Source organism: Petromyzon marinus, chromosome 4, assembly GCF_048934315.1.
Source record: "Petromyzon marinus isolate PM22_M1 ecotype Great Lakes invasive population chromosome 4, UKy_Petmar_22M1.pri1.0, whole genome shotgun sequence".
Taxonomy (NCBI): domain Eukaryota; kingdom Metazoa; phylum Chordata; class Hyperoartia; order Petromyzontiformes; family Petromyzontidae; genus Petromyzon; species Petromyzon marinus.
In genome coordinates this window covers 917,075-942,200 of record NC_133670.1, presented here as the reverse complement: position 1 = coordinate 942,200, position 25,126 = coordinate 917,075, and the positions used below count along the sequence as shown (strand labels likewise).

General features: G+C 50.7%; 1 protein-coding gene across 3 annotated transcripts in view; it reads right to left on the bottom strand.

The window, feature by feature from the left end:
- Positions 1–25,126, bottom strand: part of URB1 (URB1 ribosome biogenesis factor) — a 67,586-nt gene that overhangs the window by 36,640 nt on the left and 5,820 nt on the right. For all 3 annotated transcript variants that reach the window (XM_032946575.2, XM_032946573.2, XM_032946574.2), the window contains exons 6-20: positions 19,213–19,309; positions 17,296–17,381; positions 16,923–17,039; positions 16,072–16,199; positions 15,477–15,675; positions 14,349–14,486; positions 13,198–13,404; positions 12,358–12,472; positions 11,444–11,566; positions 10,383–10,480; positions 7,265–7,396; positions 5,077–5,193; positions 3,588–3,702; positions 1,226–1,381; positions 60–283 (exon numbers count right to left, since the gene is read on the bottom strand). In XM_032946575.2, coding sequence (XP_032802466.2) covers positions 60–283; positions 1,226–1,381; positions 3,588–3,702; positions 5,077–5,193; positions 7,265–7,396; positions 10,383–10,480; positions 11,444–11,566; positions 12,358–12,472; positions 13,198–13,404; positions 14,349–14,486; positions 15,477–15,675; positions 16,072–16,199; positions 16,923–17,039; positions 17,296–17,381; positions 19,213–19,309 — 2,052 coding nt within the window. The remainder of the gene's footprint in view (positions 1–59; positions 284–1,225; positions 1,382–3,587; positions 3,703–5,076; positions 5,194–7,264; positions 7,397–10,382; positions 10,481–11,443; positions 11,567–12,357; positions 12,473–13,197; positions 13,405–14,348; positions 14,487–15,476; positions 15,676–16,071; positions 16,200–16,922; positions 17,040–17,295; positions 17,382–19,212; positions 19,310–25,126) is intronic.

Here is a 25,126-nt window from a genome sequence, read left to right as displayed (position 1 = left end):
AGATGGGGGAAAACGGCGAGCGAGATGTTTTTTGCGCATGCGCGATTGCGAGGCCATACCAGCTCTTCCCTGACGCTCGCCGGCACGAAGGGCGCGTAGTAGCGGTGGAATTCCGCCACGGCGGACAGCGCGGCACGCGGCAGGCGCCCGTCCCCCTCGCTCCGAGCGTCGCTCAGCGGTCGCTGCAGCGCCTGCAGCGCGAGCACCAGCGTGAGGGGCTCCGTCTGAGAATGCAGCACCTCCTTGAGCGTCCTCGCCAGGTACCTGCACACCGCGCCTGCACCTGTGCACGGTGGCGCCACAACACGGGTGACCGCTAGCCAACGAGCACGGGGCAACTCAGACATAATTGCAGCTGCTGCTGTTGTGCAAGGGGGGCGGGCATGCATGTGTGTGTGACTGCTTGCTAACAGCACTTAATGTCATATGGGGGGATCTTTGTCTCTGTGTTCCTATTAATGTGTGTGTGTGTGGTGCTGGGGAGCGGGAGTGAAGCAGTTAGCACGCCGCACTTTGAACCTGGTGACCCGAGTTTAATTCCTGCTCATGGTCAACACCAGTGACAATTATAATCGTAACTGAACCAGTCCTGGGCCTCCCCGTGATCGACTCAGCCTCAAATGAGTACCTGGTGCAGTGCAAGACAAAGGTGGCCGGGCGTGGTTGCTGGCCACCCACCCCCTCGTGTGCCGTGCCAGCCTTCATAGATGCTACTTACCAACAGCACTTGCTCCAACATTCTCAAAAGGCTATATGGGGGATCTTTGTCTTTGTCCGACATGCCACTCAGTGGGAATCTGCACAACGGAGGCTATCGGCCTTCGCGTATTTTGTGCGGATCCCAGTGGCGAGATGTTAACTACCCCACCCTGACGCCTGCTGTATATTTGGAGTTTGCGTGTCTCTCCCTGAAGTCGCATGGATTTGTCTTTGAGTCCTCTGGTTTTTCCCCCTATATTTAGAATTCACATGTGTTTTTGGTTGCTATAAATTTCCACATAAGCCACTTCGTTGAGCTATCATTTGTGGCCAGGTCGCTTCTGAAAAAGAGCTATAAAAAAAATTGTTCAATGGAGTTGGCGCAACATTCCCGATATAGGACCACAGAGCTTGGGGAATTGTTTATGCTTTCCCACAGCTCAGAATCTCAGAAAAACTATAGGCGCCGTCACAAATGTTAACTTAACGACGACGCAGCGCAGAACGTGAGCAGGCAGCTGCAAACCTCGCTTCTGCAGAGGCAGCAGCGGCAGTAACAGCTGCAGGCTGCAGGGAACGAGGGCGCTGTAAGGGAAGCTGGCGGCGATCGCGTCCTGGGGGAGAGGCTGTTCCACGCCCTCGCCGCCCAGCTCTGTCAGAAGGCCGGCATCAACGTCGCTGCCTGCGGGAGGGCACGTTGCTCACTCACGTTATTGTGGTGACGATGACGCTCGTTCAGCCCAGGGAAGCCTCAGATCAGAGCAGCTCCACGAGGCATAGCACAGTAAATTCCCGTTCAATGCGTGGCATTCATGCTGCGCTTTTTCACTTTCACGTGTTTTTTTGACATTTGTGGAGCGAATGACAGACGACTCGCTATAACGCGAGTCTACCATGTGAGGGACTACTCGTCATAACGTGAGTCTATCACTTGACAGACTACTCGCTACAACGTGAGTCCAGCGCGTGATGGACTACTCACTACAAAATGAGTTAAGCGTGTGACGGTTGACTCGCTATTACCTGAGTCGAGCATGTAACAGACTACTTAATACAACGCGGACTACTCACTATCATTATGAGTGACGGACTACTTGCTATAATGCGAGTCTAGCACGTGACGGACTACTCGCTACAACGTGAGTCCAGCGCCAGACGGACTACTCGCTAAAAAGTGAGTCTAGCGTGTGACGGTCTACTCGCTATAACATGAGTCTAGCATGTGACAGACTACTCACTACAACGCGAGTCCAGCGCGTGACAGACTACTAGCTAGAATGTGAGTCTAGCGCGTGACGGTCTACTCGCTAAAATGTGAGTCTAGCGTGTGACAGACTACTAGCTACAATGTGAGTCTAGCGTGTGACAGACTACTAGCTATAACGTGAGCTTGACAGACTACTCGCTACAAAGTGAGTCTAGAGTGTGACGGTCTACACACTACAACGCGAGTCCAGCGCGTGACAGACTACTAGATACAATGTGAGTCTAGCGTGTGACAGACTACTCGCTACAACGCGAGTCCAGTGCGTCACGGACTACTCGCTACAAAGTGTGACGGTCTATTCACTATAACGTAAGTGCAGCGCGTGACAGACTATTCCTACAACGTGAGTCCAGCGCGTCACGGACTACTCCCTACAAAGTGAGTCTAGCGTGTGACGGTCTACTCACTATAACATGAGTCTAGCATGTGACAGACCACTCACTGCAACGCGAGTCCAGCGCGTGACAGACTACTAGCTACAATGTGAGTCTAGCACGTGACAGACTACTCGCTACAACGTGAGTCCAGTGCGTCACGGACTACTCGCTACAAAGTGTGACGGTCTATTTGCTATAACGTAAGTGCAGCGCGTGACAGACTCTTCCTACAACGCGAGTCCAGCGTGTCACGGACTACTCGCTACAAAGTGAGTCTAGCGCGTGACGGCCTACTCACTACAACGCGAGTCCAGCGTATGACATACTACTCTTCTGAGTGACGTGGGTGTTGTTCGGTGATGCTGGGAGCTGGTACTGTAGTACTGCAACTGTAGTACTGGAACTGTAGTACCGCAGCACTGGTACTGTATTACTGGTACTCTAGTATTGTAGTACTGGCACTCTGGCACTGTAGCACTGGTACTGTAGTACCGGCACCGTAGTAATGGTACTTTGGTACTTTATCACTGCAGTACTAGTACTGTAGTAGTGTAATGATACTGTAGTACTGTTTTTCTTCTGGCAGCATTTTTTTGTGCTTAGCGTCATCTCACTCACTCATCTCGTTTAGTCGCCATCTCTCTCTCACTGACTTTATACTAAGGGAAATGACTGTCACACATCGCGTATTTATAGAAATACTCTATAAACAAACCACAGTTAAAAATAAACATATAAAACAAAGTACTGTCAAATAAATACAACAATAAAACTACGAGCTAGAATGGCACCCCCACCTTCACCGCTATTCCTTACGGGAAAATTACTCCCATCTCACGCAAATTCAATTTACGCAGCAATTCCCAGGAATGCAACCCCCGCGTTAAGCGGGAACTTGCTGCAAACAAGTTACAGTGGTGCCACGGTGGCGAGATGTTACGTATCTCGCCTGATATACGGGAGGTCGCGGGTTCCATCGCAACCCTGACGCCTGCTGTATATCTGGAGTTTTGCATGTTCTCCCCGTGATTGCGTGGATTTTTATTTACGTCCTGCCGGTTTCTCCCTGCACAATTACAATCAACATCACGTGTTCAGAGTATTTGGATTTCATAACTTTCCACATGATAATAAGCCACTTAGTTGAGCTATAATTTGTGATAGCCAGGTCGCTTCTGAAAAAGAGCGACACAGATAAGTGGGCCTTACCTGCTAAAATAAAAACAGTTTATAGTTTAGTTTACATGCGTCTGCATTTGGCGTGTGGGAGTCGAGGTTTCGGAGCGTCGCCGCCTCTTGAACGAACTCCGACACCTTGTCCAGGTAGACATAGGGGCTTGCCAACACCTTGCACACCACCTGTACGTACAACAGCCGTGGCGTGAACTATCGAAGACGTGACTCCGTGACAACGCGACTCCAAGACAACACGACTCTGTGACTCAGTGACTCCATGACATAGTCACTCTGTGACAACATGACCCTGTGAATCAGTGACTCTGTGAATCAGTGACTCTGTAAATCAGTGACTCTGTGATTCAGTGACACTGTGACGACGTGACTCCGTGACAACACGAATCTGTGACTCAGTGACTCCATGACAACATGACTCTGACAACATGACTCTGACTCCGTGCAGACAGTGCTAATTTCTACACGTGCGCAGCGTGTTTATTAATGTTACAAAGCATATTTGGGGATTACCGTTGGTTGGGCTATTTTAATCAACAGAATAGACAGGAAGGACAAGTTCAAAGTTCTCGCATAACGCAGATGCATAATTTACGTTGGCTCAGTAATTCTTCCCCCACCCCCACTTTGCGCAAGAGTGCAGAAGAGTGGTCACCACATCTACTCCTCTATATAAGGAACGAAACAGGTGGACTTCTCCACAAATCTGGCTGTCGCCTGATGAAGCTAGTTGTAATTACTGGCGAAACGTCGTACACAGTTTGTAAATGCTGTGGCTTGGCTCTTCAACACACCGGTGTGCTGTCCTAGTGACGAATTGGCATGTTCTGTTTACGTGACAACCCTTACTAGTTGGCTGTGTCGGGTGGTGGTGGATTTTAACGACACATTTATATATTTACGTGATCTCACCCAAAAACCTCTATTATGGATGATATTGGTCGTGAAAGCCTACGTGTTAAACTGACTGTGATTGTCTTGATAGCAAAGGCAAAATGTTGTTTCAAAACTTGGGGGAAGATGATCTGAAGATCCCAGGGACCTCGTTTTAGAATATAAACATGGATCAGTCCTGGAAACATTGCGGGGCCAACCTACTGAGTACCTTGTAGATCAGCAGCAGGATCTTATAGTCTACTCGATACTGGACAGATAGCCAGTGTGAAGACAAGAGAGCAGTTGTGTGATGTGCTCACATAACACTGAGCGCGTAAGGAATCTAGCAGCTGCATTCTGAACGAGCTGGAGTCTACCCAGCACCTCACTCGGAATCTCGAAGAGTAATGCGTTGCGGTAATCAAGTCAGGCGAACACAAAAGCATGAACCGGTCTCTCAAAGTCATTCGGTGACAGGAACCAACACAGCCAGGCAATATTGCTCAGATGAAATAAAACCACTAAGAAACGTAAAACAGCATTGCCTCTTTTGCAACAGGTCCAAGGCCTGTGTGAAGTTCCATACGGTAGAGCAGCGTTTGCCACTCTGCGGTGTGTAAATGTGTGTAGGCGTGTGTAGGCATGTGTATGCGTGCGTAGACGTACCTTTTCAAGAAAAGTAAGAATTGGTTCCTGCTGCTCTCTTGAGAAGTCCAGAAGTCCTTTAAGCCATATGTCGAGTTCTCTCCACGTGAAATCAAACACTCCGCTGTCTCGCAAAATCTGTAATGCAAAAGCGAGAAATAACATTAATCAGAGGCAAGGCGTCAGGTGCCCGTTTTGTGCATTTTATGGGCAGGAATTTCCCTCAACGTTGAACATAAACACGGTCAAGTCTTCAGAGGCCAGATCGGTCAATCACTAGTGGTGAGTCACGAGTGGTGAGTCACGAGTGGTGAGTCACGAGTGGTGAGTCACGAGCGGTGAGTCACGATCGGTGAGACACGGGCGGTGAGACACGGGCGGGGAGACACGAGCGGTGAGACATGGGCGGTGAGACACGAGTGGTGAGACACGAGCGGTGAGACACGGGCGGTGAGACACGGGCGGTGAGACACGGGCGGTGAGTCACAGAGTGTACCCACTGAGCCATTCTGCCACTCTCTTTTAAACCTTCATCCTCCACTTTCACATGAAAACAAGGCGTCTTTGGGACGGCGACGCGGCCCAGCGGTCGTGCGTTTGCTGCTCGCTGCAGAGCTTCACGGTTGAAATCCGACAGGCCATCCTGGTTAATACTCATTCAGCCTCAAGTTAAATGCAAGATGGTAGGAGGGAGCTCTTCCTTAGAATCTGCAGCTCCGACGGAGTGGAATTCACTCCCGCTCCGTTTTCACCAAATTAAGTCTCTTTCACGACTTAAGACCCATTACAAAACCTTTTTGTTTATTACAGCCTTTAATTGAGTTGACCTTGGTTTGGGCACGCTATGTACAGCGTTGAGAGATGCAGTTTTACATGACCGATGCTATATAGAAATTAATTACTGTACATTTCTTCATCGATTATCCGGTGCAGGATTATCCAGCTCCAAAATGTATCTAGTGGTCCTGGGCCGATCAAGTGAAATTGGCAAAAACCGCTCCAAAGGCTGTACCAGTTCAGAAATCACCACCATGCGTGTGACAAAAAGTATATATGCTTAATTTCAGTGTCAAATATTATATACATTACATTATACACGACAAACAAAAAAATATGAAAATACTGCACGTATATACGTTCTCCAAGGCTAATAACTACAGTAATAAAAACAGCAAATACTGTGCGATCCAGAGAAAAGTATGTGTAATTCGGCATTCGCCGGAGCACCAGTCTAGAGGCTGTACCAGTCTGGTGATCGTCAAACACAAGTTGTTGAACCAAGAGCGAAGTACGTACATCACCCCATGCAGAGTCTTCGAGATTGGAGTGGTAAGTATGGTACAGTAAACAGAGTAACGTTTTACAGCAGGATGATTATTTTTGTCTTTCTATATTTATTTATGCCTATTTCATATGGTAAACAAATTTAAAATACAGACGAAACATATAACAACACCTAAAAACAATGTTATGCAAGAATGTGCAAAAATAATCTATTTTAAATAATGGTGTGATTATCTGGCGTTATTTTTAAATCGGGCGCTCCCTTCCCCCCGAAGCCGCCGGATAAATATATATAATCGATGATCTACTGTATTATTATTGATACTGCAGTGCATATTAACTGTAAAATAACATGCGCCATCTGCTTCGCAGTGGACGTTAAAGATCCCGTGCCATCGTTTGAAATCAGTGGGGCAATTGCGTGCCGATGTCATGGCCCAAAGTTATAAAGTTTGAAAAAATAATTCACGTCACAAATGACTAAAATTGGGATTACGCAAGGCACCTTTTCCCACAACGAGGAAACTACCGCAGATCGTGATTGCCTCACGCTGCAAGAATGGCACAAACACCGAAAGCACGCTCAATTATTGTTACCATTATGACTTGACCAGCAGTTGCTGTGTGCAGGGGTAGTGCTGCAAACCCGGCGACCCGAGTTTGATTTCCGCAAGTGGCCACCAAAGCCCGTGACGATTATCTGAACTGGCCCTGGGCCTCTCCAAGGTCGACTCGGCCTCAATTGAGTACCTGGTGCAGTGTGCACACATCGCCACCAGGGAGACAAAGGCGGCCGGGCGTGGTGTGGCCAACCACCCCCTCATGTGCCATGCCAGCCTTTCATAGGTGCTCTCAAACAGTACTTGACTCAAGAGTCTGTTAAGGCTATACGGGGGATCTTTGTATTTGTGCATGGGGGAGACACCTTGACTAGCAGCTGCTGCGTAGCGCTCTGCAGTTGGGGGTGGTCGCTGCACACGAACATGCGCAGGAGGAGGTAGAAGGTCGACTTGTCAGAGCCGTCGAGCGTGCCGTCCGCCGCCCCCTCCACCAGCTCCTGAACAAGAGAGGCACGAACATGGCACACGTGTCATCTGACATCATCTCACGTTCAGTGCGTGTAACCGGGGTGAGAACTCAAGAGAGCAGGAGAGGAAAGAGTCTCATTTGTAAGTACAACCCACATCACAAAGAGAACAAAAGCAAAACATTGAGGTGATCAAATCTTGACTTAAAGCTTTCATTACTGAAAGGAATTCATATTCTTTGGGTCTTTCGGTAAAGCCACGTAGATAGAAAATTAATAAAAATATCACGACGTTTCAATCGCAACACAAGCAATCATCATCAGGTGAAAAAATATCTATATAAGAGAGCTGCTGAAGCAGGATGTTATATAAGTTTGAGATGGGTTTAGCCCAAGGGTAAGTGGGCAGAGCTAGAGATGGAATATGCATGTAAATCAGAGAGCTGATATACCTCCACGAACCAACCAAGCGGCTTTCCTTAAAACCCTCTGCTGCTAGACCACCCAGATTTTATGGCTTACCAAAAATCCATAAAGAAGGTACACCCCTCCGGCCTATCGTCTCCACCATTGACCTACCCACCTACAAACTGGCCCGATTTCTGTCTGAGACCATACAACCATTCACTGGTAAGACCACCTCAGCTGTACTTAACTCAGCCCACTTGGTATCTCTAGTTAAGGACATCTCACTATCTCAAGGTGATTTGCTTGTCAGTTTTGACGTAGTATCTTTGTTTACCAAAGTTCCTGTGCCTGACACCATTGCAATCATTGACACCATTGCAATCATTGAAGACTGAATGCTGATGTACCGGCCCTGGTTAGACACTGCCTCACCAACACTTACTTCACCTGGAATGGAACATTCTACAAACAAGTTGAAGGTAACCCAATGGGTTCGCCCTTATCTCCAGTTGAAGTCAATGTTTTCATGGAAAAAATTGAGACAGATGCCATCCAGGCATCCACCCTACGTCCTTCCTCGTGTAAGAGATACGTAGATGACACGTTCGTCATCTGGCCACATGGCCAACCAGCGCTGGGCCAATTCTTCAACCACATCAATTCCATACACCCAGCCATTAAATTCACCACGGAGGTGGAAAAGGTTGACAAGTTACCATTCTTGAATGTGTTAATCGAAACACACACTCTGTCTACAGGAAAGCCACCCATACAGATGCCTACCTAAAACCTGACTCCCACCACCATCCTTCCCAGAATAATTCACTCATCAAGCCCTCAAGATGAATGGATATTCGAACTACACAACCATTACCCCAACCGTTGGGAAAGAATAATCTGAGAACCCAATCAAAACTATTACCTTGCCATACACAGCAGGGGTTACCAAAATATTTCCAACATCATGAGCAAACCCAAGATTCAGGTTCGATTCAACACAGTACATAAAATTCGTGATGTGACCCCATCTTTGAAACACAGACACAATTTCAACTGAGATGGGTACAAACTGAGATATCATTGGAAGGACGTTATTAACCAGTTTAAGTCATAACTGGCTGTGATGTTTCCATCCTACCTGCCGATGCTAGCAGTTATTTCCGACTCTCTGAGTTGCATACACGCTAAATGTCTCACTAACACAGCCACCATTGCACCTTGTCCTCGAGTTGGCGGTGTCCCTCGTTTTTTAACGAGCTGGATGTCTCACTAGCACAGCCACCGTTGCGGTGGTTCGCCTACGTAGTGACATCGGGGATGTCACTGTATGGTGCCGGCCTGAGAGGGCCATGGCACGTGATGCACCGTCATCGCATACACCCTGTGGGCGGGTGTAGTACCAGCCCTAGCGGGGCTTGGTGAGCGTTGGATAGCGCGGGCACCACGCATCGCGTGCGGTGTGGGCTCCCACGAGGGGGAGCGGGAGGGGTGTCAGCCCAAGGGCAGAGTTGCCCCGGGCCATGGCACTCTGGTTGACCCCGCAGACACATGATCTAGAGTGTTCATAGAGAGGCCCCCAGGTGGGGGGACTAGGTGGTGATCACGTGTCCAGGGAGAGCTCTCGAGAGGGATCGAGAGGGAGCTAGAAGGCTCCAGAAGGCGGGCAAGGCCAACGGCGGAGCGGCCCCGACCGCAGGGGGATATAAGGCGGGTCCCTGAGAGGGACCGGGGTCGCTGCATTCTACAAGCTTAAGCTCCACGTCCACCAGCTGAAGCCTACATCTCAAGCTGGAAGCTCTACGTCTTTGAGGCAAACACGTGGTCGCGGACCCGAGAAGGGACCCGACGCTTCGTAGCAGCAACTCCTCTGTATAGAGTAGTTAGCTGGGTGGTCACCACCCTAAGCTGTATCTGGTGAAGGGGCAGTGACCCCTTGTGTTACAAATAAATGTGTTGCCTCTAAAAGGAGCAACGTCTGCGACTCAGTTGGACTCACTACACTTTCATTGACATGCAAATCTCTCACAATACAATGGTCACCTCCACAACTGCGTTGTCGTGGAAGTATATCAGCTCTCCGATCTTACATTTACATGCAAATTCCATCTCTAGCCCCACCCACTTACCCTTGGGCTAAACCCATCTCAAACCTATATAACATCCTGCCTCAGCAGCTCTCCAGCTATATTTTTTTCACCTGATGACGATTGCTTGTGTTGCGATCGAAACGTCGTGATATTTTTATGATTTTTCTATCTACGTGGCTTTACCGAAAGACACAAAGAAAATGAGAGAATAGCTTGAGCAGACACAAATGCCCGATGCAATTAACGATCGGTCATCTGTAAACGCACGAACCAACGCGCCGCCATTTAGCGAAGCAATGCAGAGCTTTAATTGGATTATTTGTTTAACTTGACACGAGCATATTTCAACCACATTTAGCACCAGCTCTGATTAGCACAGTTAGCTACGTATGGTGCGAAAGAAGTTCAACATACAAACATACATAGACCTTGCTGCCCATTTCGGTGTTGCGATTATTGACACGATTCAGAAAGTTTCTGTTGAAGGGCATTGACTTCCGGTGCTGAGTAAGTGTGCATACCCGGCATTTAAACCACGCGTAGCGAGACACAGGCAGAGCCAGCATCAGCTGCAGGGTCCGGTACTGCAGGATAGGTGGGGTGCCCTCGCTTGTGACTCCTGCAGCAAAGACACAGACACACGTATCATTTGTGTAGCCTCTACCAGACTGCCCAGGCAAGTGCTGTTCGCGAGTAGCACGTATGAAGGCCGGCCTGGCACACAAGGGGGTGGGTGGCCAGTACCACGCATGGCCACGTTTGTCTCCTGAGTGTCGATGTTTACTACATATCTCATAAAGGTATTAATTTGAGGCTGAGTCAACCTAAGACAGACCCAGGACCGGTTCAGAGATCGTCACCAGTGTTGGCGGGAAGCTCGATTCAAACTCGGGTCACCGGGTTGATGGCACAGCGTGCTAACTACTGTGCTACTGCCCCAAAGACAAAGACACACACAGAAACACACTCACACACGTACAGCCACATAAAGTAAAACACACGACAGTAGCATGCACACAAACGGACCTGGGCAATATGTGATTATGTTAGTTTACTCAGGGTTAGGGATAGGCCTCACTGAGTCTCAATAACTGTTTTCAGGAGGGTCCTGCCAAGTTTATCACAGTAGGGGGGCAATGTTGCTGTTGCCATGTGTGATCCCAGTTGAGTAATTTGCAGGAAATCATTCAGCATTGGGATGCTTGGCCAATAACTGTTACACTGTGCGTGTTTTTTAGCAATTGGAGGGAAACTGGAGACCCTGGAAGAAACCTACCCAGAACAGGGGGAGAGAGAGAACACAAACTCCTCACGGAATGCGCCCTAGTCATGAAATGAACCCAGACCCTACTGGCCGTGAGGCGCGAGCATCGGTGCCGCGACACCGCCACCCACCGGTTGCGCGGGAAGTGTCTGTCCGTGTGGTGAACCGGTTAATCGGATTTTTATGTTTTTGTTCTTTTTTCTTCACGTGGTTACTGATAATACGACACAATCCCTTTGGGCAACCCCCCCCACAGCCCCCCCCCCGCCCCCCCCCCCCCCTGAGTCTCAACGCGCCACGCTAAATCGCTCCACGCACCGACGAGCAGCTTGCTGAAGTCAAAGGAACTCTGCGCCAGTAGGTGCGGGGCCACCTGCTGATACAAGCGCAGCACGTGCAGCAGCTCCGCCTTCAGCAGCATCTCCTGCACCTCTCCCAGCTCTGCACACCCACAGAGGCGGGACAAATTGGAGCGATCGGCGACCGGTCCGCAACGACCACAGACACACAACCGGTGCGCCACTTACAAACGTTGAGTTTTCCGCAGGACCAGCTGAGGTCCCCACGGCGGAGATGCTACTGACTGCCGGGAAGAACGCCAATGATCGGTGGGCACCTATGAATGGGCCGGCACGGCACACGAGGTCGCCTTGTTCTCCCCGATGCTGACGTTTGCACACCGCACCGGGTACTCGTTAAGGCTGAGTCCGCCTGTGGGAGGCTCAGGACCAGATCAGATATTCACCGCTGCTATTGTGAGCGGGATTCGAACTCGGGTTGTCGAGTTCATAAAGCGGTGCGCTAACCACTACACTACCGCTCCAAAGACAAAGATCCCCCGTATAGCCTTCAACAGACTGTCGGGGCAAGTGCTGTTAACGAGCACCAATGAAGGCCGACATGGCACACGAGGGCGTGGGGTGGTCAGCACCACACCCGGCCACTTGTTGTCTTTCCAGTGATGATGCTTAAACACCGCACCGGGCACTAATTTGAGGCCGAGTTGACCTAGGGGAAGCCCAGGACCGGTTCACGTTACTGGTGTTGACCATGAGAGGGAATCGAACTCAGGTCGCTGGGTTGTGGAGAGCAGCGCGCTAACCGCTTCACTACCGCTCCCCACACACACACATACACACGCCCACCCTCTTGCAAAACAGCAGCAGCAGCCGGCACTGTACGCCACTCCGCTCCGTCTCCTTGGGGCCTGTGTGCTGCGTTCCGTCTCTCACCCTTCCCCTCGTCCTTCTCACAAGCCGGCTCCTGGGCAGGCACAGCCTCTGAAGCCTTCGCCGGGCCAGAGATTTGATTCCAGGCAGAAATGAGGGACGTCACATCCGGCAGCACCTGGAACAAACAAAACACAGAGTAAACAACACACAGAGTAAACAAGAGTAAACGACACAGATGAAACAACAGAATAACCAATACATGGAGCAAAGAACAGAGTAAAACATAGAGTAAACAGAATAAGCAACTGAAAACAATTCACAGGGTAAAGACAGTGTAAATAACACACCGAGCAAATAAAAACATGGAGTAATCAACAGGTAGTAACCAACACATGGAGTAAACAACACACACGGTAAACAGAGTCAACAACACATGGAGTAAACAGTAATCAACATACGGAGTAAAACACACAGATTAAAACAACACACAGAGTAAATAATGCATGCAATAATCAACACAAAGTAAACAACAGAGTAAAACAACACAGAGTAAACAACACAAAGAGTAAAACAACACACAGAGTGAACAACACACAGAGTGAATATGGAGTGATCCACAAACCATCACAAAATGACTGCTGAGTGAGATCTCCCGGCTCAGATGAGGAAGTGCATCTCCATTGCTAATCCAGAACAAAGTGTAAAAAAAATCCACGTGCCTTTGGCAGGGACGACACCACCAGAGGGATAAATGCTCACGATCTTCCGCTCAGCAGCAACGACTTGCAGGGAGTTTTGCTTAATGCCCCTCGGCGAAGCGGATGGCGCTTGGCATCTCAGAGATGCCACACCGGTGAAAAATTTACGAGGCTCGTCGCATTCCAACCACGTGGAGCGCACCTTGCCGATGGCCTCGGACATCGCAGTGCGCAGCTCCTGCAGCTCCCGCGGAGAGTAGGGGCCACCTCCCCCACCGGCGGTGCCACCGCCGGCATCACATGCGTCACCAACGCCACCAGCACCGCAGCGCTCCATGCTGCCGAGCATCCGCGTCAGCATGAGCGAGATGAGCGAGAGGGTGGTGTGCCTCACCACGCTGTGCGGAACCTGCAGGGCACAGGGCATGGGGACACCATGATCGGGCGCATGGCCGCCAACGGACGGGTCAGGGCGCGAGAGTCACAGATGCATCCCAGCTGTTGCCGCTGTGATCAATGGGTTTTATTATTATTATTGTCACTACTATTACGACTACGCTGGTTTACCCAGGAAAGCCTCACCCAGTGCCAAGACTCTAAAACCCATCTCTTCTGCCCTAGCCCATCATCATCATCCTGCTACTCCTTGCTCCCCAGCTACGACCAGGCCTACCCCAACCCCTATCACTACCCCTATCACCACCCCAAACACTATCACTACCCCAACCGCAGTTTTTCTTCCGATTCCATTCCAATGCTGTATGTGTATATCATCAAAACAAAACTAGAAGAAAAACTAAAAATAAAATAACTTTATCGGTACTGAGGCTCTCACAAGGCAATTCGGGAGGCAGTTTGGCGTCAACCGTCATCGAGTGCAGTCGTTTCGCTATGGTTCTCTGGGGCAAGTACTGTGTCTTTAAAAACAATGGCGCTTGGCCTCTCTAAATAAAATTTACACTGAGCCGCTTGCGTATTCCAAGATTCAGAGGTGAACGGGACCCCACCCTGCAACTTGCAGATGTCTCGGAATGGGAAAGGGTTAGGAGGCCCCATCGAGGAATTTCTGTATATTTTCTCATATCGGAATGAATATAAACATTTTATTTTTCAACTAAGCAAAACTTAAAACTTCTGAATAACATTTTTCGGCGGATTAAAGGCCTCTCATAATGTGAAGCCCTAAGCTGTAGCTAACTTATCTTGTGCCTAAATCTAGGCCTGACTGCCATCTACAGCCAGAATCTCACTTTAACCGTTCTGTTGCGAGCGTTTAATCGCGGCCAATAAACGTCGCAGCCCAAAGTAAGCGGTGGACGCTGTCACGCAAACATGCAACCATGCGAGGCTCACGTTGAGGCCCTGCGTGAGCATCGCCCGGGTGGCCACCGGGGGGGTGGTCGTCACCATGACCACGGCGACAGCACGAGGCAGGGCCAAGCGCTCCGGCAAGTCGAACAGCGGTGAGACAAGCGGCTGGGCCTCGTACACCTGAAAGGAGGGGGGGGGATGGATGCGCCGGTTAGCACGCTATATGACATGCCGCTCAGTGGGGATCGACACAATGTACACGGAGGCTATTGACCTCCGTTGGGCGCTGCAGTGGCGAGATGTTAACTCCCTTGCCTGGCATGCAGGAAGTCGTGGCTTCGAACCCGATCCTGACACCTGAATATTTTGGAGTTTACATGTCTCTCTGGGTCCTCCCGTTTTCCCCTCCATATTGAGAAACATGCGTTTTAGAGTATTTTGCTGCTGCTATACATTTCCATGTGATAAGACACTTTGTTGAACTTTCATTTGTGGCCAAGTCGCTTCTGAAAAATAGCTACGTAGCTCAGTAGACTTTATCTAGAAAAACAGTTAATAGTTATCGGGATACCCGGTCGCCTAGTTTCCGCAGTCAACAGATTTGCTGCGCAAATGCTGGCGACGGACATGACCATTATAACAAAGATGTGAAGGCGGCCAATGCAGTGGGTGGAATGGTTGGACGCCAGACTCGCAACCCCCCAGAGGTCGCTGGTTCGATCCTCGGAGTGCCTCTGTCTATTCAGTGGTGTACAGAAAGTCCTCGCTTAACGTGTGATGTTCACACTATAACGTCTTTTCACAATAATTCAGTGCTACCATTAGGGTACACTTTTTGCAGAAAGCGGAAGGTGCACCATTATAACTCGGTACAAGGCAGTTAAAACAGGGAACTCGTGCCGTTATAATGCAAAATGTGCCTGTTATAACGCTAAATGCACGCTGTTATAACGTGAAACACACGCACACAACAGTCATTACCCAAAATACACACAGAACACTCACTTTGCACTCAAACTGCACGATCGCCCGCAAAGAGAACGTAGATAATCGATTTCATTCCGACGTAGCGACGCATGCCGTCACACGCGCCATCACACGGTGTCACACGGCGTCACATACGACGTCACACATGGCGTCAGGGGAGCGGGGGGTGAGCGGCGCCATCACCTGCCGCAGGAAGCGCACGTTGCGCAGCCAGGCAGAGCGCGCGCGCGGCACGAAGCTGATGTCGGTCTGCTGGAGGTAGCGGCCTAGCAGGTCGGGGCAGGCCCGTAGCAGCTCCACGGCGAGGCGTCCCGCCCAGGGCTCCTCGCACACCGAGGAGCGGAGGTCCAGCAGCAACTGCAGCAGCGTCAGGTTGCCGCTCCTGATGGGAGAATGGAAGAAGCACGCGGGGAGTCACGCGATGCTACGCACGGCAATGCTGGAGAACGCACACGACCCTGTGATGGATCCTTTGATAGAAACCACGTTGTTAGTGGTGCACAACCACAAAAAAACTCAACGTATATTCGTGCATCAACACTGTGTGGTCTTAAATGGAAAAAAATATAAAATAGGTGGCGTTTCTAACAGAGGAGTTCCTGTATTCTCAAAACAGGACGTGAGCGTGCCTGTCTGATGAGATAATGAATGTCAAAACTGGTCCAGAGTTTGCTTGAATATTAAACCAATGCCACGAATAATAGTTTCACTTTTGTGAGCGATAAGGTGTGCATAAATCCACCCCCCCGCGGCCCCTTCTCCTCCTCCTCCTCCTCACCTGGAGGAGGTCCCCAGGCTGGGGTCCCGAAAGGCGATTCCGGTCTTGACCGAGCAGCAGAGATGCAGCAAGAAGTCGTAGGCCAAGTCGCACACTAGCGCCCTCCCCGCCTCGCTCCCATCCGTCGTCTTGAGCACAAGCACAGCGCCAAGTACGCTCGCCAAGTCCTCGCTTAACGCGCGGTGTACACACTACGTGTTTTCGTAATAACGCAGTTCTTCCGTTAGGCAACACATTTTGCAGAAGGCGGACTGTGCAACGTTATAATGCTGAAAGCACTGTTATAATGCCGAACGTGCGTCGTTATAATGCAGAACGCGCTCCGGTACTGTAGTACAGTCTGTGTTCCGGCATCATCTTTGTGTGTGCGTAGCATCATCTCACTCCCTCATCTCCTGAACTCGCAATCTCTTTCTCTCTCACTTTACATTTAAATAAATGGCTGTCACACATAGCGTATCTATAGAAAAACTATGTAAATACAACACATTTATAAAAAAAACCTGTAAAACTGTTTACTGTCAAATTAAAACAATAATAAAACTACGAGCTGAAACGTCACCCTCACCATTATTTCTGACAGGAAAAATCACTCTCCCCCCCCCCACTTAACGCAAAATTACTTCACGCGGCAATTCTCAGGTACGCAACCCCCCGCGTTAAGCAGGGGACTTGCTGTACTGCAGGCCTTGTCTGTGAAACACACCAGCAGCTTCCATTGCCACAACCTTGCGCCACGAGAATGGCTGGCGCACACATACACTCAACGTGTTGGATTGTGAACCTGCTCTCGTTGCAAGGGGCTGGCATCGCCTCGCTGGACGAAGACGACACGCCGCGGAGTCTCTCACCTCGTCGCTCACGTCATCCACGCCGTCCCACTTGAACACGCCGGCGATCTGGTTGAGGATGGCTGCCGTGAAGAACCTCACTTTCTGAGTCTTGCTCACGCCCGGGTTTTCAACGACCTGAGGACACGGAGCATTCATGACGCGCGGAGAGGAGAGACGACACCCACGTGCACACGAAACACTCGCACACCACGTGGACAGCAGAGACTACACGTACACGAAACACTCCCACACCGTGCAGAGACTACACCCGCGTGTACACGAAACACTCCCACACCACGCAGAGACTACACCCGCGTTTACCTTAAACACTCGCACACCATGCAGAAACTACACCCGGTGTACGTTAGAGAGGGAGAGCGTGCTGGGTCACCTTCTGTCTCAGCGTGCACAGAAGGAGGTTCACGGTGGACACTCGGTCCTCCTTTAGCCCGGCGCGGAACACATCAATCAGGAAATCTGAAACAAAAATACGGAGCTTAAACTGCCTGCCTACACAGACACCGTGACAGACCCACACGCAGAGGTCAGACAGTCACACGCAGGCATGCAGCACGGAAAATCCTTGTTGACACTATAACGCGTTTCGCTATAATGCGGTTCTTACATTAGGGAACACTTGTATACAACGCGGAACGCGCCCATTACAATGTGGAACACGCACCGTTATTACGCAGAATCAGCACTGTTATAACGCGTTTTCTGAGTGATCGAAGACGAAATACTTTCTTGAGCTGTACGGCTGAGCGGTACAGTGATACGCAGATTGATACAGTAACACGGCGGCGTACCCTCAGTCATTTGTCCCGCCATCTCACAGCGTGGTGTGCGTCATAGTACATCGTGTCTCGCCAAACTTTATCGTTATACCAATTATGGGGAAATTGTTTTCACTTAACACGGCACTTTTGAGAAACGTATCTACTCCCGTGTTAAACGAGGACTTACTGTGCTGGATAATCATAGAGATCAGCTGAAATAAGCAAGAATGCAAATTAAATGTGATTATTCAACTCGTTTACACCCAGCAAAACTCTTTACCAGACTTAAGTTTTCGAAGAGCGGGGCGATGTTGCTGCTGCTATATGTCATCTCATTTGAGTAACTTGTATTACTGTAGTACTGGTATGGTAATACTGCTACTGTGGTACTGTAGTTCTGGCACTGGAGTAGTGGTACTGCAGTACTATAGTACTGGCACTGTCGTACTGTAGTACTGGCACTGCAGTACTATAGTACTGGCACTGTAGCACTGTAGTAATAGTACCGTAGCACAGGTACTGTAGTACAGGTACCATAGTACTGGCACTGTCGTACTGGCACTGCAGTACTATAGTACTGGCACTGTAGCACTGTAGTAATAGTACCGTAGCACAGGTACTGTAGTACAGGTACCATAGTACTGGCACTGTCGTACTGGAACTGCAGTACTATAGTACTGGAGTACTGGCACTATAGTACTATAGTACTGGCACTATAGTACTTGCTCTGTAGCACTGGCACTATAGCACCTCTCTCTCTCACTTTACATTTTAATAAATGGCTGTCACACATAGTATATTTATAGAAATATTCTATAAACACAACACATCTAAAAATAAACTTGTTAAACAGAGCACTGTCAAGAGAAAAATATATAACTATGGACTGAAAGCGTATCCCGACCTTCACCATTATTCCTTACAGGAAAAATCACTCGAGCTTAACGCAAATTCACTTCATGTGGAAATTCTCAGGAACGCGAATCCCCCGTGTTAAGCGAGGACTCACTGTAGCTACAGGCAGATGCCTCAGTGACATTTATTCATGAGCAGGCCAGGGTTCGTTGAGATTCCCCAAAGTTGAACAGCTCGGCAAGTTAAACTAATTGATTATTTTACCAGGTAAGGCACACTGAGCTATGTAGTTATCATACAAAAGCGACCTGGCCACACATGATAGCTCAACGAAGTGGCTTATCATGTGGAAACTTAGAGCAGCCAAACGATCTGAAAGCATGTTGATTCTAAATGTGGAGAGAAAACCGGAGGACCCGAAGAAAAACCCACTTGACCACGGGGAGAGAGACATGCAAACTCCAAATATATACAAGCGTCAGCTTCGGTATCGAACCCACGACCTCCTGTATTCTAAGTGAGGCAGTTAACATCTCACCCCTCCTCCAAAGTTCCCTCAGAGTGCTCGGCACGTGACTCAGGTTGCTCGCGAGCTCCTCGGCTCTTTGGATTTTCATTTCGTGCAGCTGCGCACTTTTTCAGATGCGCGCCAGCATAACGCAGGCCAGGCTCACCTTTAAGCTCCAGGACTTGGCGGACGGTGTTGGCATCGCCGCTGATGAGAAACGAGAGGGTGAAACGCACGTACGCCATGCGGATGTCTTCTTTGCGCTGGGGACCACGCATGCACAAACAGGAGTCGTGAACTTAATTATTCATTGCTACGTTGGTTTACTCAGAAAAGCCTCAATGAGTCTCAAGGCTTGTTTTTTATTGTTTCAGGAAGGTCTTGCCAGGTTTTTGCAGTTGAGGGTGGTGTTGCTGTGTTACATTCCCATGGAGTTATTTGTGGTGCGATTTTTCTAAATGTTTAACCATCAGAATAATCAAAATCTTGATTTATCCTGGAGGAGGAATCCGACGAGATATGATGAAGCTCTTTATCAGATGTCCAGTCAGGACGGGTGAGCAAGTTTATAGCATTTGGCTGCTAATACATTTCCATACTATAAGCCACTTCATTGGATTATAATTTGTGGCCAGGTCGCTTCTAAAAATATAACTATATAGCTAAGTGGGCCTTACCTGGTAAAATTTAATATTTTTAGTTTGGTTTACAACAAAACAAAAAACGATAGAATTGCAACATTGGAGTAAAGGTAAGCAAATCACAAAAAATAAGTAATGAAAATAAAGCATACAAGTGTAGAGGAGTAGTGTGAGCAACCATGAGGGGGCGAACAGAGGGATGTGTGAGCGAGTTCACAGTTAAGGATCACGTGTAAGAGGTAACTTCGGAAACAAAGGCGGGTCCGAGCTAGGGGGATGAGCTGCCAAAGGGGTACTTAAGGGGGACCCCGTGACAAAGGCAAAGTCGTTGTGGGGAGCCAGGGCAAGGATCGGCTGCAAGAAGAGAGCTAAGGGGATAGCCGAGAGTGGGGTCCGGAGTATTCAGGAGGGATCGGCTGAGAGAGGGTTTCTCTCTGCTCGTCGCCAGACGGTGATGGATGAGCCCCCGTTCCGGACAGACGAGTGAGAGAGTCCTAAAGGATAGCCAAAGGCAGGACCAGGTACTGTTCAGAGTCCAGGGTAAGGACCCAGATAGAGAGCACCTACCTCTGGTGTGAGTTAGATTGTTGAGTTCAAAAGTGTTTAATAAACAGCAACAGCCCTTACAGCATTCCTCATATCCACGTGGTTCTACTGGAGTCATAAGTGGCCGCAAAACTTCATCGCCATGTCCAAGTCGGCTACGAAGCGAAAAAACCTACCCATTGTGCAGTCGGAGGACGAAGACAGCATGAAGGAAGTTCCTACGACGTCCCCGGAGTCCGGGGCCCCGGAAATGCGCCCCGCCGACCATCTGCAGGAGGGTGCCGCACCCGGCCACTCACCATTGCCGGAGAACTGGCAGCTCTTCACCAGCCAGCTCGGCCAACTGCTGCAGTCCGCCGCGCGCCTCGTCTCCCTCATTTCGGAGGCAGGAGCCCAGCCGCGCGCGCCCATCGTGGTGTTGGAGCGGGAACGGGCGCTTCCCGCCACTTCTTCACCCGCCACGTTTGAAGTTGGCGGAAAATTTTCAACGGGTGCGACGCAGCAACCGGGCGCCACGCAGCAATCGGGCGCCATTTTGCCCTCGAGTGTGACGCAGTTACCAGGCGCCATTTTACGTGCGATGCAGCAACCGGGCGCCATTGCCTCTCCCCCAGCGATGCTGCCGAATGCTGTTTGTGCAGCGCACGCGGCGGACTTCACCTCGGGGCCGCTTAAGCTGCGCTGCCTGCCGCCCGTTTGACCTTTTACTGCTGCCGGGGGTGACTGGGCCGCTTTGAAGCGGCCTACACCTCGGTGGGATGGCCTATGGAGGAGGCGCTCAAGGCGCTTCCGACAATGTTGGACGACAACTCCTTGGCCGCCTTCATCTCCATTCCGGCAGTAGATCGGGCGACGCCTCCCCTGGCGTGCGCTCGCATGGCGGCAATTCTCGAGCCGCCCTCCAACGCTCGCCAGAGGTTCCTGCTGCGGAGGCGAGGGGAGGCCGAGACGCCTCTCGCCTTCCGCAGCGCCTTGTTGGCGTTGGGACGGACGGCCTACCCCCAGATGGACGAGGCAGCACTCGACTCCCTGGCGTTGGAGCGGCTGCTCTCGCTGGCTCTGGAGCTTGGTTTTGTGTTGTCCCATTGTGGAGGAGGTGGACATTTCCTCCTTAAAGGTTGCTCAAGGCATCCAGGCTCACCTTGGGCTACGCCAGTGGCCCACTGGGTCAAGTCGCGGTCAGCACGTCACATGAAGAGGATCGGCTCGCCGCCTTCACGGACTTCCTCCGTGGTGGGTGCCCTGACAGTCGTGTCGAAGGAGCAGGAACCCTTATTGCAGGTTTTGAACGCAGCTCCTTCACGCGTAGTTATACAGGCCGGTACCATTTTGGCGCACGCGACCCCTGCTCAGTCAGCAGTAGACGCCACGCCAGCTGATCGGTTGGTAGCTGGCGTTTTTGAGGGGGACAATTTGGACGACTCCTGGATCGACAGGCTTTGCCAGGAAAATTTGCTCTTATCCATTGAAGAGCGACAACGGCTTCGGGCACTTATTGGAACGATTTGGCGATGTTTTTAGCCATAGTAAATTCGATATCGGACGTACGTCCCTACACATTGACACGGGAAATTCCCCCCCTATTCGGTTGAACTCCCATCGCCTTAGCCCCAGAGAGAAAGATCATGTCCGCGTCGCGGTTGGTGAGATATTGGCGGCGGACATCATCTTTCCCTCTAATAGACCTTGGGGAGCCCCTATAGTGTTGGTCAGGAAATGGGATGGGGGTCTCCGATTTTGCGTTAATTTCCGTAAATTAAATAAACTTTCGATGGCAGATGCCTACCTGCTTCCCCGCATGGACGATTCTCTTGACGCCCTCTCGGGAGCGGGGTTCTTTTCGACTCGAGATTTGCTTTCGGTCTTCTGGCAGTTGCCATTGGATGAGGACTCCAAATCAAAAACTGCGTTACGCACATCCCAGGGGCTGTTCCAATTCAATCGGCTTCCTATGGGCCTCCACTCGGCCCTGGCCACTTTCCAACGCCTCATGGAAATGGTTTTGGCAGGACTACAGTGGGACTCCTGTCTCATATATCTGAACAACGTTATCGTTTTCAGCCGCATATTTGATGAACATTTGCAGCGGCTAGAATCGTTTTTTGTCAAAGTGCGTGCTGCTAACCTTAAATTCAAACCTCAAAAGAGCCATTTGGGACATGTGGTCAGCGCATCAGGAGTCGCTACAGACCCTGATAAAACGGCTTGTGTCCGTATGTGGCCGACCCCCACATCTGTCACAGAGGTGCGTAATTTTGGAGGCTTCGCATCATATTACCGTCACTTTGTACGGAATTTTGCCACTATTGCAAAGCCACTCCACGCGCTGTCCGCAAATGGCCAAAAAGGAGGAGGAAGCGTTCGTCGCGCTCTGGGATTCCCTGGCAGATGCGCCCCCCCTGGGTTACCCCGATTTCTCGCTGCCCTTCGTGTTAGACACGAATGCCAGTGACACAGGCATAGGGGGTGTGCTCACACAGGTGATTGACGGCGCCGAAAGGGTTGTAGCATATGGCAGTCGGGTGTTGTCCTCTGCAGAGCAACGCTATTGCGTGACCCATAGGGAGCTGCTGGCCATTGTGTACTTTGTGCAACTGTACAGGCCCTACTTGTATGGCAGGCGGTTCACTGTTCGGCCGGATCATGCCGCAATACAATACTCCTTGCGCATAGACCAGCCTTCGGGTCGGCTGTTCCGCTGGCTGGAGGTGCTGCAGGAGTATGCGTTCGACGTCATTCACAGGAAGGGGACACAGCACGGAAATGCGGAAGCTTTATCTAGGTTGCCACCGGACAGTGGGTGCGCAAGCACGATTGGCTCGAGTCGTTGCAGAGCTCCGGTTGACTCTGTACCCCAGTTGGTGGCGACGGCCGACGCGGCTCCTCTTCGAGGTGCGCCGCTGCCCACGGATTGTGGCCTAGGTCTCCCTCGCGATGAATGGTCTCGCCTATAGATTGAGGGTTAAATCTGGAAACCATTCCTCTACTCCGACCACCAACCCGGCCATTGCCCTGCATGACGGTCTCCATATGCGTTGGGATGCGGAGCTAGAGAGGTACAGTATTGTGGTGCCCAACAGTCCTTCAGGGGAAACTGACTCGTGTAATTCACGACAAATTGATGCACCATTGACCCACAAAATCTTGTTGACCGTTAAGCGGGACTACTACTGGCCGGGCATGGCAAGCGATGTGGCGCTATTTGTTAAAGGCTGCAAGGATTGTGCGCGTCGGAAGCCTCCGGCTGTACGTGATCGGCCCCCACTGCAGTCCATACAGGTTTCTCGCGTCAACGAACTTGTGGCCCTTGACATTTTAGGCCCATTCCCAACTTCTCAGCGAGGCCACAAGTTTCTGTTGGTCGGGGTTGAGTACCTCACAAACTGGCCCATGGCATGGCCCTTACAAGATCAGTCGGCCTCATCCATCACTTGTGCCTTTTTGCACGGCTACGTTTTAGATAAGGGTGCACCTGAGCAGCTTCTGACCGACCAGGGTCGGAATTTTTCTTCTCGATTGCTCAAGATCTGTGACCTCCTCGGTACAAAGCAAATCCGTACCTCGCCCTACGACCCTCAAACCGATGGGATGGTGGAGCGTTTAAATCGTACCCTCACGTCCATGCTGTGCCACCAAGTGAACACGACCCAGTCGGACTGGGACCTGTTTCTTCCGGGCGTTCTCGCTGCATATAGGTTGGCTCCTCATGCCTCAACAGGTTTATCGCCCTTTCATTTGATGTACGGGAGGAAGTCCGAACCCCCGATGCACGTGCAAATGGGCCTGGGCTCACCTAAAAAGGGATCTGCTGTGCCAGCTTCGATGAAGGTCACGCTCGATAGATTGCATGAAGCACGGGAAGCTGCGGTGGACAATTCAGCCAACCGACAAGCGGCTAACGAGCGCTTGCAGAAACACCAGGGTTCCAGGCTTCCATGAAAGAAGGGGGACAAAGCGTGGCTACATTGCCCCCAAGTGCCCATTGGGATGTCCCCGAAATTACATCGCCCTTGGCAGGGTCTCGTTGAGGTCGTGGAGGTCCGCCGGCCACAGTGCGTGCGCATCCGATTCGGTCGCCGGTCACTGGATTGTTCATCCATCTAGGATGAAAAGATATATGTTGCCCTGTCCTGTAGATTCATCCCCAGTTCCGGAGCGGCCGGTGCCTGATGCGTCTGATGAGCCTGGCCGTCCTGGCCGGGATGCGGGGCAGCATAAGCTCTCTGTTTGTCCACCCACAGAACCTATCCAAGTAGTTCTCGAGGAGCGGCCTGCTTCCCCGTCAGGGGTGGAACAGACATCAGCGGATGCACTGCCTGCTCACAAACTGGATGCTGCCCGTGAGAGCGAACCGGCGGCACATACACGGTCCAAAAGCGCTCTGTTCCATTGCGCACCTCCTTCTGGGCCCGTTATCGTCAGACATCCGTTGTCGCCGACGATGTGGTCGGCACCTCGGAATGAGAGATGGAGGCCTTCCTTACACTCTCCGTTCTGCCTTAAACACCCTGGTTATTCCCCCGCAAATGGCCCTGCCTCCTCTCCTGCATTGATATCGTTATTGTTGATATTGTTATGTTATTGTTACAAATGTTCTTGTTGATGTTTCTGGCTGTTTGCAGTTGACCCCGATAAGGGATGGGGCCAGTATAGTAAGTAGCAGGGACGGCTGCATTTTTTTATGGGGGTTGGTGATGTAGAGGAGTAGTGTGAGCAACGATGATTGGGGCGAACAGAGGGAGGTCTAAGCGAGTTGACAGTTAAGGATCACGTCATGTCACGGGTGGTGTAAGAGGTACCTTCGGGAACAAAGGCGGGTCCGAGCTAGGGGGAGGAGCCACCAAAGGGGTACTTAAGGGGGACCACGTGATGAAGGCGGGGTCGTTGTGGGGA